Consider the following 16294-nt stretch of genomic DNA (forward strand, 5'->3'; position numbering starts at 1 on the left):
GTTGTATGTGCGGCCCCTGCATAAATACGTAGGGAAGCCCCACATAGCGCCCCCCTTCAACACGTGTGACGGTGCTACCTACGAGAAACTTCCATTTTGGATGGATCAAGAGTTCCTGAGGTAAGCTTGAACTTCTATCTTACTTGTTTTTATAAAAATACTTGTTAAATTAAGTGTAAACTAGATACATATTACACAGGGTTGTCAGTGGCCACGATAAATATATTTTTGTCCGCATTCCATGTGCGGGTGTTCATAAAACACTGCTGCTGCACCTGCACATGACATGCGGTCAAAAATATATTTATCGTGGCCACTGACAACAACCCTGTGTAATATGTATATTGTAATATGTCATTTATCGTGGCCACAAATTTGTTCCTTGTTTTACGAATTCGTTCCCTCTTTATAGTTAAGTCTTGTCGACGAATTATCAGAATTCATTCACTTCGCGCGCAGCGCACTGGGTTTTTGCTCTGGCACACTGCGTCTGACGAAGGAATTCATATTTCTGAAGTGAGTCTTACACTTCACAACGAATAAATAGCTTTTATAAAAATATATAAAATACAGTATGTAAGTTACTTGAACTCTGGAAAGAGGCTAAAACCTTTTTTTTATTATGTATAATGCTGATGGTGGCTGACCGTTGAGTTGCCATGGTAACCAAATCGGGAACATATTCAAGCTGCTGGAGTGGACGTCGTAACGTTATTTTACAATAAATCATCATTTTGAGAATTATGTATGGTATAATTATTCTTGCTAGACATTTGGATAACAATATAGTGGGTTGATAATTTAATAGTGAACTATACAGTAAATAAGTTACTGTAGACACAGCACAAATCCCTAATTAGAACTCATTCCTGCCCTATTGTAAGTGGGAACAAAAACATTTAAATAATAAAACAATCACAATGTTTTGTGATGGTAAGGGACATATCAGCAGCCCCAGTGTTATCAGAAATAAGTATTATAAGCACGCTTGGTCCTACAGTTGTTACAGTTTGTCTAACGTTCCTGTTTTTTTTGTGCGTGTTGAGACTTCAAACCAGAAGAGAAGAGCAGCTGCTTTGCTCGGACTTCCATATTACCTAAAGGAGCAGGATCCAAACAGTTCCAGCATGGATCCAAACAGCTCGTGCATGGCTGCCTATGACGGCTGCACGCGAAAACCTCACAACACCCACCCCTGTCGGTGATTGGTTGGAACACTATTTATTTTGGTTTTGAGTGTTGGCCAAACCAACTGTTTTTGTGTGCAGATCTCAGAGCCTAGGCTGCCTACAGAGACGCGTTTTTTTGACGGCCTGCTTATGGGGCGGGTAGCTAGCGGATCGTTAGGAAAGATTAGATGAATGTGATCATTTATGTTTGGGCCTGAAATCGCTGAAACAACCTTTCAGGCAACTGAGAACTTTGTTCAGCCAATGGGTTTTAGTGTTTTAGCAATTGAGAAAAACTGTAATATATGTGTATGTGTATGAGTGTATGTGTAGGTTGAGTGTATGTTGTGATGTGAGCCATGTTCAAAGCCATCTACAGTATCTGACTGAAGAGGCAACATGTACAATCTGTACAATTTTACATGTACAATCAGTAGGTTGCACCTCAGCAATGTGTTATCTTTCACTATTGAAAGTCATTAACAAAATATAAAATAAATTATCTAAAAACATAATAAAAAAGGTTGTTTGAATTTCAACATAACCAGCAACAACTAAGTAAACAAATTAAAGTGAATGTTTTACTTTATGTATATATGTGTAAAATGAATGTACAGTATGTAAATGAAGAATGAACCATTAACTCATTTTAACAGTTCAAAGCCATAATAAAAAAATTTCACTATTGAAAGTCATTAAAATATATCTTCAGAAAAAAAAAAGGTTGTTCAACATTCACCATAACCTGTAATAACTAAGTGTAACCTGTAATAAATAACATTCATAATAATGCATACATGTGCAATAAAATGTAAGTGTGTGAAGAATGACCCATGAAAAATAGGATATGAGCTGGCCATAAATAATTTCTGCCAGTATCCAATTCATGTGCCAGAGTCAAATTATGTCCATTACCCAGACATTGCTTTCGGAAATCTGGGTAGTTGTCATAGTGTACTGAAAGCCTCAGGAAACAGCCACATGTGTGCCACTGGTCTTCTCTCAAACCCTTTAAGGTCTGTGAAATCAACTGTTATAGTTTTGTCTATAAATAAATCTGATCCTGTACAGAATCTCAGAAACAGAGACTGTCAATTGTCGATTGGCATCATACTCCCGCAAGTGAGCTGTCAAATGCTTTGAAATGAAATGTCCTTTTGGTGTTTGTCGAATTTGAGAGATCGCACAATTTTCCTCACTGTTGGTTGTAGTGCACAATACACATTTTCAATTTCCTGAAGGTCCTTGCTCAGAGGTCCAAGTATGCTCATCCACTGTTCAAGAACATAAGCAGCCTCATGAATGAGAGTCTTGTGTGCCAGTTCTTGCAAAATGTGCATGAAGTTTTCTTCTGTTGGAATTCTCAGACAACTGTAGTTGTCTAAGATCTCGATCAATTCCTCCTGGTCTGCACTACAGAAGTCCGTTCTGCAGCTTTCTAACACAGCACACTCATTTTCTGAGACATACTTCAAAAAGTTGTCAATCACTTTTGACAGATCCTTGTATTGCTTGCTCCAAGATGAAAGGTGCAAGTTTTGTTGGGAGATACTTTTCTTTCTTCCAGCCAAACAGAATTATTCGGGCAACACTTTCCCACTTTTCTTTCCCAAAATCATGCCGAAGAAAGGGAACTTTAAAATGGTTCCCCAGAGTGCATTGATCATAAAATTCCTGCCAAAATTCTGAACACTCCACCGACGTCATGGCCCATCTCAAACTGTCCATTTGGGAGGAGCAACTTTACTTCTACATCACTCTGTGTATGTACAAGGGTTTCATCACAGAAATGTGCAATAAGATCAAAAAACATCTGTCCACTGAACAACAATCATTTTTTTGTTAGGAAATATGGGTTCTGGGTTTAGAGACTAAGGCTGAATCCCAATTCTCTGTCTTACCCCTTACTTCCCTTCGTCTTACCCGTAGCCCTTGTCCCTCGAAACCGAGTGGTAAGTGCTAGGGGTGAAAACATACCCCTATGAAATGAGACACCACTTGGTTACATCATCATACATCGTTACTAATATTTTTTATACACACGCATGGTGTTTTGTATATCTGTTTCAGTTATCACTGTTTTGAATGTCACTGATGTTCAGAAACACTTTCTTTGTTAACAAAAATCTGTCTTTATTGGCCAATAAAGTAAACATAACAGGCAAAAAAATCGGATCATATTTTGATCTTAGAAACTTCAGCTCGTTTTCATCCCGAAAGTGGATCAGCTGCCGGGTTTCCTCCTGCGTCCCTGTGTGATACAGGACAGTATATGTAACGTTAAGGGGGAAGGGGAAAGGGGGAAGGGGAAGGGGTAAGACAGAGAATTGGGATTCATCCTAAAGCCCTATTCGCACGGGATAAGTATTACCTGGTGACCTCTAGTCATTTGTAATAATTGCGGAGGTTGTCTGTGATCTTAATCCCGTGCGAATCGGCCATGTCAAAATTCCCCCGCAAATGATCTACCATATTTCGCCGAACACTGAGGTCCTGTGGTATATTAGTCCCATGCAAATCAGCATCTCTGTGATTTGGAGAATGGAGGTTGCGTTGGAGTGTTTTGATAGTATTTTGGGTGCTGGGTCATATTGCTATACACCATACAACTATACAGTTTGCAGAAAGAGAAAGCTGAAAACCATCAGAAGAGCAAAAACAAAAAGAATGATTAGATGGAGATGAATGACATGTATAGCAGCATGCGGTAAGGAACATTCTTCTGTTTATGATATATCATTATACAGCTAGACCTATAACGACAAGACATTTCCAAGCAAAAGCCTATTGACTTCATATCCAGGAGATAAGTCAGTAAATTCAAGTAAAATCCTGTGAGAATGTGCCACACGAAATTCAGATGTGGGTGGGTAATTTCTAAATCACACGTGCGAATAGGGCTAAAGTGTCATCTAAGTTTTGTTCATCTATTCCAGGGAGGTCTCCGGTGAATACTGTCACTTCATCGCTTGCATCCAAATAATCTGGTGAGGTCATTGATGAACTTTCAGATCCTCTGTGGAATGTAAGGGAGACACGTCATTGTTGGCTGTTTTTTCCACAAAAAATACATCTGTGTCTGAAGCTTGAAAGAAGACATTCATTCTTCTGGAAGAAGTGGAAAGACTTTGATCCTGGTTAATTCTGTGCAAGTCCTCTATTGTGTCTGAATCTGATATTTCCACTCCACTTTGCATTTCCACTTCCCTCCCTATCTTTTTTGTTGTGAGGTAGAACCTCATCATTTTGAGTTTGGATGTATTATACATTTCCCCCACTGTAGTTTCTTCATCTAGTGACACTTAATATAAATTGTGAGATCCAATTCAAACTCAGAAACACTGCCAAGATCATTTTTTCCATTTGGGAAAAACAAACAAATTGCTCAGTCAGTTCTTTCCTTTTCCAGTCTTTTGACACTCAACTTCCTTGTTCCCCCTCCTTTTTTTGCTCTCATTTGAACAAAGCCCTGCCCATCATAGTGCATCCAACCAATCTCAACTTTTCTTGCAGTACCCTGAGAAATGTTTGTTCTAGTTGTTTGGTTTTTAGTTTGTAAATTGTTAATTTTTTGTCTTTTGCTCAGTTTTGATTTGAGGCACTCAAATAGCTTTGACTTCCTGCAAGTTGGCTCAGTTTCTTGCCTCCTACAAAATCCCAAAACTGTCAGTCTGTCTCCATATGAAGGAAAATAGCTTCTCATCTGGTCATCAGTAATTAGCAGTAGAACGCTGACAACAATCTGCAAATAAACAATTTTCAGTATTATGCAATACATAAACCAAAAGTTGATTATATTCATACAATTCATTCAAGCATCTAAGTATGGGTTAATCCTACTTATCATATACCTGCATTCAAGAAATTGTTCGCACAAAGGGAACATTTTATCATCTACTCAAAAAAGAAAGATCTCAGTCTGAGCTGTTGTTTTCTAAAAAAATAAAAATCAGTTATATACAGTTAATAACAAAAATAATAGAAACTGCAAGGCTAAAGCTTACCTTAGGGGTGGCAAACTAGCTGTAAGAAATTGTGCTCTCAACCACTTATGTGTGCACGGCAAACAAAATAGGAAGAGGTGCTCAAACCCTGGTGCTCCAAACTCACAGCAAATGTGTTTCACCCAGGTGACTAGCCTCCCCTTCGGCGCACTCAGCCTTGACTCGAACCAAAAGAAACAAAAGAGAAATTAGTGGGTGCGGTACAAATACAAAATCGTCACAACAATAACATTAGACACAAATATGATGATTGACCAAATCTGTTGGTGCACGGATAACCCGTCCTACCTCGTCGGCATTGAGGACCCCAAAGTACTCAACGGGTGATGGTTAGATGGACACACTACACGCCGCTAGATAATTAAACCTGACCACACGGCCACTACGGCCCAAATCACATTGGTCAAACCAACTGCTATACAGACATAACAAAATAACCCAAACCATAAAAATGAAAACAACAAAACACAAAGACTAATAAAGTTATGAAAACCTGAGAAAAGTATCCGTTCAAGAAAGACAAAGAAAATAACGAAAAACAGCAGTGCGACCTGAGTTAACCGTCACGTGGTACGCGAGAGACTGCAAAACAAAACACAACAATCAGACAAGGATTTACTCAGAGAGATAAAAAACATTCACTAAATCATACATACCACACGAGAATCACACGTCACGATGTCAGGATGCACTCGCGAATGTTCCGCTAAAACACACAATCACCCCCATTAAACTCGACTAACACCATAGAAACCACACCACAACACATCGCGATAGCTGACATACCTTAAAGCTTTCAATGAGCGCTTGACGCAATTCCCAGGGCACGCCGCCGAGACGGCTACAGCAATCACTTCAAAGATAAAAACACATACTCTAAACACTTTAAAAACCACACGAAGCCGCACATAACCTCCGTCACTTACCTCGACTATAGTGACACCAGCAGTGGCGGCTCCTGCAAAATCTCTCAGGGGGGGCAAATGTTTGGATGATTGATAAGGATAAGGTCCACCCATGCAATGGATAAATTAACAGCTTAAGCATGTAAAGGCAACTTCACTACTTTTATTTCAAGTCACTTTTTTTCATTAATATTAATCTCCTTTTTTGTTTCTATGAGTGTTAACAATTCGGCAGCAAGTCAAAATCAATTCAAACAAAGCCCAACCAGGATGCGAATTTCCAAAAACGTTTACTCCAATTTCAATTTAATAAAAAAAACAACTGAAATCCCATAACTCACTATTTACACTACTTTTAGCTATGCACTTTTCAAACCTTAAACACATCAAAATTCAAGCACTTTCAAGGATCAAGCACCCGTACGGACCCTGCACATTACTCACTATTTACAATACTACTCACTATTATTACACTGCTTACGTCACATTACTCGCTTATTACACTGCTTACTTATACTGAAATTTTGCTCTTCTCTCTTTCAAAGTAGCAAAGTGATCAATTACTCTCTCATTGAAAGCAGGCATGTTCCTGACTAGTTCCCTCTCCATGGAAAGCATAGCCAGTGCATTCAGACGTTCCTGTCCCATTACATTTCTCAGGAATGTCTTGATTCTCTTCAAGGTTGAGAAACACCTCTCAGCTTCAGCAGTTGTCATGGGAGTGGTTATGAGGATGTTCAACAGAGCAACAGTCTCTGAAAAAGTATCCTGGAGGTTGTACTTCAGCAAAACCTGGTACAGTGCCAGTGCACCACAGCAGCCCTTGAATTCTGGACTCTCGTAAATGAGAGACAGTTCAGTCTTCAGCTTCGCCTTATTTAACATAGGGTATGCCCTGACAGTGATGTTCAGAGCCTCAACAGGGAATGTATGGCCATGCTGTTGAAACATCTCTCCTTGTAGCAGCGTGGCACTTACAAGGTGGTCGGTAAAGGAGAACCTTTCTTTGGTGTGGACCAAGATTGTGTCGCAGACCTGACAAAATAAATACATTTATTTTAGTTATAAAATAAATTTTTTATTATAATATAAATATGGAGATACAATGTTTCCATCCTGACAGCAACAATGTATCAGGCAGAATCCATATTTTATATCTCCATATATTTTCAAACATTAATGCTATTATTGGTCACCCTTTACATCTGTCAATGTGTTTTACAAATATTTAACCAATGAAAAGCATTAAAAGAGCTTTGAAATTATTTTGGGGAAAAAACAGGTTTTCTTTCGTTTCCTGAAAAGTAACAGTTTTGGACATACAAGGCTTCTGTCCGACAGCGATGATTTGGGTGTGTGTGTGTGTGTGTGTGTGTTATTACGTTAATTAACATTTTACCATAATTCAAGCTCAAATGGAATTTGACAAGGGTTTTTGACCAGTAAATGTATTTTCAATCCACTCAGATAGTTTATTTTATTAAAGATTCCACTAGGTGGCGACAAATAATATTGTTGACTGAAATTTGTACATTCCATTCGAACACCAACACAATCTTTATCCTACACGTCAACGATTCAAAGTACAATGCTAGGAGTAAAAAAGACTGCTACCATCCTTTCCTAAACTGATTGTAAAAACAAAGTGAGATTTTCCAACACTATTTTGGAGTATTTAAATGGTCAGCAATAAATACCTCTTTGGACAGCCTCTGCTTTTCTTCTTCTCCCAAGGCCCTCCTAGATCTTGTTGTTCCTGTTGCTACTTGCTCCTGCTCCTGAAATGAGCTCTGGTCCCTGAACACAGATAGATCAACAGTGTTTTTATGAATAATCTCATGTCATTGACAATACTTATTCATGTCTTAGAAAAACAGAAGCAACACAAATAGTCTGTTTTAGATATATTTTCTCAGAATAGCTCAAAAGATATAAAAATTGCTAGCTAAACTTTGTTACAGACAAGGTAATTACAATTTCTAAAGATGCAGAGGATTAAATTAGTTCCCCACTTTTAAGTGTCTAAATCTTGTTACCATATAGCACACATTTTATGTAAATAAATAATATTTGAAAACATAATATGTTAAATACATAAATGACATGGTCCTATATTGAGAAGGTATGAACAATATTATATGATCTTACCTGATGGACTGCACTTTCATTGTGAAGTTCTGGAGGGCTTGTTTGATGAAGACTGCATCAATGTTCTTCTTCTGCAGCTGCTGGTACATCATGTCAACGTGAGGCATGATTTGATGAAACAGATGCAGAAAAAACTGAAAGTCTTCATCTTGCAGCATCCTCAGGAAGCCAGATGCCTCCCTCACCGTGTTGCTATCAAATGAGCTGTCAGTCGCAATAGATCTGAAACACTCTATAAGGTCATCTAGGTTCTCGTATACAGTGTTCACGATTCTGCTATTAAAGTTCCATCTTGTGGATGAGGCTCTTGGCAGCCTTCGTGCAACAATCTCGTCGAGAATAGTAGTGCGTTTTGGTGACCGGGTAAAAAAGCTGGTAATGCCACTCAGATCAGAAAAGAATACTCTAACTGCTGGAGTTTGAGATGTAGCTTGCTGCATAATCAAATTCAGCTGGTGTGCATAGCAATGCACATAATGTGCATTTTCATAATGTTCACGCACCTTTTGCTGCACACCAGCCCGCTCTCCCCTCATCACACTTGCCCCGTCGTATGCTTGCGCGATGAGTTTAGCTTTGTCATCAGTGAAAAGACTGTTCAGCCTCTCCAGAATCACACTGGCAATCGACTCGGCTGTTGTATTCAAGATAGGGATGAACTCATAGAAACGTTCTTGCACAGCATGGTCCCTGTCAATGTATCTGAACACAAGCACTAACTGGGTCTGTGTAGAAACGTCAGTAGTCTCATCTGCTTGAATTGCTACGAATCTAGCTGACTTCACCTCTTCCATTATATGCTCCCTGATGACTGACAGCATGCAATCCAACAGCTCATTTTGTACAGTCTTTGATGTACCTTTAAAGACTGTGGCAGTTTTCAAGTGCTCCTCAAACACCTCGTCTAGCGATGCTACCAAGTTGACCAGTCCACGAAAAATGCCAGCGTGGCTTGAGCCTTCGCTCTCATCTTTGCCCCTCAATGCTAATTCGAACAGGCCACAAAACTTCACGCAGTCGATAAGACGGCCTAGAATGTGGCGGTTCTTACTAACCTCGTCATTGTGACGACGTACAGCTATCCGGTAACTGTCGTCCAACTGTGTGGCAATATTGACCGTCCCGAAAGCCGCCAATTTTAGGCAACTGTCCATATGCATCTTCGCCGTTTCATGCTTTTTCACCTTCTCCGAGAGATGATGCATATCGGTGACACCTGTCGTTGTCCATGCGATGTCCGTCCCGTTCTCGGGATGGAAGAGAATGCAGGGGTAGCAGAATAAAGCATTAGCTGCTTCACAACCTGCTAGCCATTTTATCCGCTCATACCAGTTCCTCGAGAATCCTCTATTATATGATTTCCCGCCCTTTGTAGATACTTGTTTTATTTTTAAATTTGGTCTTGGTGGCCCTAACTCTTTAATTGACAATTTATCCTGATTACTACGACGGCTGAATGGTGTTTCTTTTAATGACACGATAGAATTAATGTTAACTGCGTTCGCCATGACGTTCTTCAAGTTCAACTGGCCTCAACCGCCTCAACTCGCGAGATGTCCCAACAGTCTCTCTCGCTCTCGTTCTTTTTTTTTTATTTTATTTTATTTTTTATCACATTTGATAAAGATATTAAAGTAGTGCTTCATTTTTTCTTGTTGTTCAAATTCAAAATTGGTTTCAAATATTATTTGTCACTTAATCTTAAAGATTTTTAATAGTGTATGTTTGTTCCCACCAATCGCTGCACAAGTGAAGTTTACGTATGATGACGAAAGCACGTTAGTGCGAGCCCTCCCGGAACCCATAGAGAATGCATTGCAGTGCCTGCAGTTCGAAAAAAAACATCTTTGAATGTAAGTCTATGGGAACACTCTGGGCGATTCTCAGCCAGAGTGAAATCGCCCAAAAAGAGGCGGTACTCCACAGAACGTGACATGACGCTGATTGGACTATATCCAGAGGCAGAACATACAGTGACGGCTAGCGTAACTCTGTGGTTGAATGAGATTATGAATGTGATTGAAAAAGTCCCTTCACTTTCACACTTTGGTGGTGCGTCGCCCAATCGCCCTAATGAAGAAACCGCCCCTGGACACCAGTAACCGGAAGGGGGCGGGTATGACAAAGCCTACATTCTAGGGTTTCCTGTCTACACACTTAAATACACCGGCCCTAATTACCTCATCCACCCATTACCATATAAGGGTAACGAATGCAAAAAGGGAAAGGAAAATCCCCTACTTCTACACTGAGCAGAACATGCTATAGGCTTGTTAGTATCAGTAGAAAAAAATGTTTTACATTAAATTCCAGTGTTTTTACATTAGATTAACTTCCCCACAGGAGTATCCACATTATTTTTAATGTAAGAACAGCTCTGCCTTTAGTAACTTTAATGTGTCGAGTTGTTCACTTCCAGTTATTTTAGCTGAACAAAAACAGTAAGTTATGCTACTTGATATAGCAAACTGGTATTTACAGTCATATTATTTTAATTAATTATCATAATCGTCCCACATTTGGTTTGTTTGATGGTGGTCATCCTATTCCTACACCGTAAACTAAAGACAGTATCGAACAATGACGTCGATTTTACCATATCAATCCGAGCGCAAGTCCGATGATGAAACACTGGAAGAACTAATCATTCAACCCGAACCTCCATCGCAAGTACAACTCGAGCAGGACGTTTCTCAGTGATACACTACTCAGTTTGAGGTACATTATGAGATGTTGCAACTGTAATTGCTCACCATCAGCATTAACAAGTGCATGTCCATCAACAAACCGATTATTTTACTTGTACTAATTTATATACAGAGTATTTTTGTAATATATTGCGGTGAACACGTGGAAACTGTATCAATAACAGTGCATGTATGCAATGTATACATTAGCCGAGCTCTAGCATGAATGACTGATGTGAATGACAGGTGTAACATAAACGTTGGTAAAACTAATCTTGCTCCATGCTTTATCTTTACTCAAGGTAGTGAGAACGACAGACAATCTGCATTAATAGACACATTTTTAGGTAATAGTGGCCCACAAACTGATCAGCAGAAGCATTTCAGTAAGACAGTAATAATGTGAGTTAACCAGTTAGCAGGAGACTTACACAATATAAAACTCAAAACTAAGTATTTTGAACACCATCTTTCAAGAGCAAGCAGTTTGTGAATCCTGCATTGAACTCTGAGATTTGAGAAGCAGTCGTCAGTGAAATAAAGGGAACACAGCAAATGGAATGGAAAATGGAATCAGCTGCAGGTTTGAGGTTCAAGTTTTCCCTGGTGTCTGCGCGCGCAATAAGTGGGCGGGCAATATGCTAATGTTTTGTCTTGACGTCACAACGAAACGGCTTATGACTCATTTGAAAAACAATTCATTTCATTGACTCAGAGTCGACTCTTACTTTTGAAAGACAACAACTTTATATACGGTGCACTTTCAGATTTAAAACTTTGCAGGATGTTTTTATTCACTTAGTGCTATGTTACACACTATGAAAGGTCATTTTCAAAAATCCATAATAGGGGCCCTTTAAATCACTCTTTGTAAACACAAAACCAACACTTAACATGTAAGAAGATTAGGCTACGTAATAGACAACCTTAGCACGTGCACGTTACCAAAGTCACATTTTATACTTGCCCAATGTATTTTATTAACACATACTATTATGGTAAAGGATTATCATGCCAAAGAGTAAATATGATCATACCTTGTCGCCGGAAAATGTCCTATAAAGCTCTGTTGAGGATGAAAAAGGAAGAGACTCTCGTGTGGTTAAAGTCACATCTTGTGGTTTCCTATGGTGCGAGAAGGTCAAAGTTAATACCAATTGTGCAAAAAAAAGTCCGAATTGCAGGCAATTGTAGAATCTTGCAATTCTGACTTTTTTTTTCATGCAATTGCAAGTTTATATCTCAGAATTGCGACTTTATTTTTCAGAATTCATAAAAAGTCACAATTATTATTTTCTTTTTTTATTAAATGGCGAAAACAGGCTTCCATAGTTTGGCAAATAAGTTTTCCCTCAGGTGTAAAAAATTAGTTGGTAACAAAATGCAACAGAAAGCGTAAAAACAGAACTCTGAAACTAGGACTTGGCTAAAATCAAACAAAAAGAAGAAACAAACTAAGTAACACTGTACCATCAGCCGAGACCCACATTTTAAACATTATAAAGATTTTAAAACACGGTCAACACGATTTGAAACAGTAAAAAAATTAAAACTCAGATTTGATCACATAATGATGAAATTATAAAACATGCATTTGACCTGCTTATTTTCGCTTCACATCAAAGATTGACGACTAAGCTGAAGGTCGAGTAATTCCTGTCGTGCGTGTAGCTGTCCCATGTGCTTAGAAGGGATTGTATCCTTGCGCCAAGGCGGGAATTCCTTCAGTTCGAATATTTAAAATCTTCATTGCTGTCATTTAAATATCAGCGTACTTAAAGAAAGAGTGTATTATTATATGATATTATATTACGATATAGGCTTCAATGATATAACTATCAATTGATACAACTGCTCAAAATTATAAGTAACTGTTGTATTCCTCTTAATGCATAGTTGTATGGAAACAGACAAACAATCTTCCATGTTTAAATCATGAAAGTTTCAAGATAACGAGATTCATTGTCACCAATTAGCGTGGAGCATGAACCAATTAGACTACAATATCCATGTAGCCTAATATTTTATCATAATTCTTCATCAGACATTGTGTCTATGGTCCCAAATACTGTATCACCTTTTCAGACTATTTACAGTATTGACAGTACTGCACTGTATAGATGCAGGCCCTTGTAATTGGTTGTTCAATTCTGCCAAGTTGAGGAACACTGCATTTGATGTTTTACAGTACTGTCTTTTCTTTTCTATTTCATAGCTAATTATTTTTGCTTTGATTCAAATAAACCTATGTTGTGATTGTACTGTAGTGTTTTGCATCAATATATTACAAACTTTGTTCAATGATTCCACTGTGTCTGTAGTATTCTCTCAACTACTGCAGTACTTTTACAGAGATGTATTTACTGTACATGTAGTACCATAATGAAACCTGTATCACCTATTTTGTTCTACAATATTTAATGATTGTACGAACAGTGAAACTATCGGTTGCTTGTGTGTGGGTGATCTATAGTTATGTTTCAATGGTATTTCACAGTAAATTTGTTTTTTGAACCAATGATTGTGCAAGTGCAAGATTTCTTTAAAGATGAGAATGCACAATGCAATGTTTTGAACATTAGACAGCCTTTTATACAAGTGATAACCGGTTTGAGTTTTGTGTCTAGAGTTTTGAAAAATGACATCAAGGTTCTGAAAATAGTAGCAAAGGGATTGTAAAAAACTGTATATAAATATAAATATTTGTGAAGTATTGATACATTTGCATATTTATTCCCAGTGTTTTTCTTTGAAAAAACAATATAAGAAAACATTTTTTTTAATGCACATTTACATGTTTTTCATTTAATTTTACACTGGAAATGTATATTTGCAGTCTATTTCTGTAATTTTTCTGTAAAATAAAATAAAATAAAATTCCGTAAAACTACAGTTTTTTTTACAGTGTATATTATTCAGAGGTTTCAAGGGTATCGAATAAACAAAGAATTTCACATTTAGGAATGTTTAATTTTAGCCCAGAAGCCCCTAAAAAGGCATTAATAATCCATAGTCACAAGCTCAAGATTCGAGTGAGTGAGTGAGAATCTGTTCGAAGAGAGACAGAGTAAAACTCTTCAGAAACATGGTCTACAAACACTACATTCTACACAGACTCACAGTTTACTACACATAGTGTGTCCACATTTGACAACATCATCGAATAGCATGTTCACGCAGGCCCGGATTAACACCGTGTAGTGCCCCTGGGTGAGGGTGACCACATTTGAAGTGCCCTGACGTGGTCCGTGATAGCTCCCCAGTTCAGGGTCTGTTGAGATGGTAAAATCCTCTGGCGGCGGCTGCCGCATCTGATCCTCCGACCTACGTGTACTTATATTTCCATCAATCTCGTGAGCCCCATCATCCTCTCCGTTGCCTCCACTCTCCAGCACCTGGTTATCGCCTTTGTTCACATTAGCTGCTTGAGTCGTAACGGTTGAGGCATTAGTTTCGTTGCTGCTAGTGCCTTCTGCTGGTGATGCTGATGTCTCTGTCTTTTCTTCTTTTCGAAGAAAAAAACTTGATATCGCAGGTACTTTTTGATGTGTTGTGTTATTTTCTCTTTTTTTTGTTTACGTTTGGCACAACCGCTAAGCTGATGCTGCCTATCCATTTCGAATTTAATATTATAAATTGGCGGGCTTGACTCGGACTGGGGGGAGGGGGCAAATGCACTGTGACCTGACCCAATTGCAATTCTTTATGGATATAATTAATAATCTCTCTGTATATATTGTATCATTAACTGTTCATTTTGTATCTGCATCTCTTCCAGCAAAATAATATATATACAAAACATGAACATAAAACAAAAAATATTCTAAAGTCTAGTCATTATCTTAATCACTTGGTGCCACCCTATTGGCTGGTGCTTCAGGGCACTCGCCCAATCCCGTCTATGGTTAATCTGGCCCTGTGTCCACGACATCTGTAGGCTAGATGGCAGAGCTAGGTGTCGATAATCTGGAAATGATCACCTTCATCTCCGACGCGCCGTCTGACTCCATCACGTCACAGACAGCTGAGAGAAAGGCTGATGTGATAACCGCCTTGGGTTCTCCTAACATAGACACTGTGGAGAACAACCCAGCAGGTGAGATGGATAAAAATGCTGGCCACTTATACAATTATTATCGGCATTTGACTCGGTGTTGTCCTAAATAGAAAATGTAACGTCTTACATGGGCGTCGCTCGACCCTTTTCATATTACGTTAGATTTGTGAAATGGAAACCAGGGACATTTCCTAAATAAGTGGTCAAAATATCACCCAAATCTTACTAATCTTGTTATTATATATTAATAAAAATAAAAAACGGGGACAATACAGTTACAATACAAAATTACTATATACAAAGAAACATGTGGTCAGGGCTGGTGTCTCCAGAGAACTCATCATTCTCATAGATGAGGGACAGTTCTGTTTTGCTACCACAGAAACGAAAATTCTCGGGCCAGCAGCATGGGTCCAAATTTCTCAATCTTAACCGTTGTTGTCTTTCTTTATGAAACTTACCGACATTCAAGTGCTGATTAAAAAAGGATGCATGAAGCCAATAAAATGTTTTTAAAATAAAGTACAGTTAAAGATTATTTTTCAAGTATAAAAATAATATCTACATTTGAACATAGTAGTATACTGCAAGTGCAAAAATAATATATAAATAGTAAACTATAAGTATAATGTTATGTTCATTTAAAGAAAACTTACAAGTATACTTGCAGTATACACTAAACTAGTAGTTTACTGAGAGTTACTGTGTGTACTTTCATAAACAAAAAAATTTACTACTTGTATTAAAATAGTAAACTACTAGTATACTTATAAGTTCACTTGTAGTACAGATGCATTACAAATGAGAAACCTAGTTGTGTACTTAAAGTTTACTACTCTTACACTTATAGTACACTTAAACGTATACTTTTATATACTAAAAGTGGGCCAATTTAGTCCCAAGCAGTATTGAAATAGTACACTTACAAGTTTACTACAAGTACACATTGATATCAGTATACTTACTACGTAAAGTATACTTAAAAATATACTTGAACATTACATGATCGTTTGCATGCTGTCTGTGACCCTCTGGACAAGTGCTTTAATAGAATAGAATAGAATCGGGCATTTATATAGCGCTTTCATATGTACTACTGTACACCCAAAGCGCTTAATGAAGACAGGGTTGATGTTCCTTTTCTGCAGCTGGTTGAACAGCATGTCCACGTGTCGCATGATCTTGTGGAACAGTGGCAGAAAAAAACAGAAAGCCTCGTCTTCAAGCATCCTCACAAAGCCCCCAGCCTCTCGGACAGTTAGGGGATCAAAGTTTCCATTGTCTCTGATGGTCTGAAAACACTTTAGGAGGTCATCCCTGTGTT

General features: G+C 38.2%; 1 protein-coding gene across 1 annotated transcript; it reads right to left on the reverse strand.

Annotated features, from left to right (window-relative positions):
- Nucleotides 1-6124: 6124 nt before the first annotated feature.
- LOC311288660 (uncharacterized protein) lies at nucleotides 6125-9399 on the reverse strand. The gene is made up of 4 exons (XM_084406169.1): nucleotides 9282-9399; nucleotides 8227-8303; nucleotides 7776-7875; nucleotides 6125-7113 (listed from the first exon to the last, which is right to left on the reverse strand). Exons 1-4 carry the CDS (start codon nucleotides 9384-9386, stop codon nucleotides 6586-6588), a joined length of 810 nt encoding a protein of 269 aa, XP_084262295.1. The 5' UTR covers nucleotides 9387-9399; the 3' UTR covers nucleotides 6125-6585.
- Nucleotides 9400-16294: the final 6895 nt, after the last annotated feature.

Source organism: Rutilus rutilus, assembly GCF_951802725.1.
Source record: "Rutilus rutilus genome assembly, chromosome: 4".
NCBI lineage: Eukaryota > Metazoa > Chordata > Actinopteri > Cypriniformes > Leuciscidae > Rutilus > Rutilus rutilus.

Bases quoted from the DNA above. Each gene is read 5' to 3' on its own strand.
- LOC311288660 (XM_084406169.1), bottom strand. From the start codon at position 9,386: ATGCATATGGACAGTTGCCTAAAATTGGCGGCTTTCGGGACGGTCAAT. The intron at 8,304-9,281 runs GTTAGTAAGAAC...ATGTACCAGCAG, and splicing joins TACGTCGTCACAATGACGAG to CTGCAGAAGAAGAACATTGA. The intron at 7,114-7,775 runs GTATTTATTGCT...TTATTTTGTCAG, and splicing joins AGCAGAGGCTGTCCAAAGAG to GTCTGCGACACAATCTTGGT.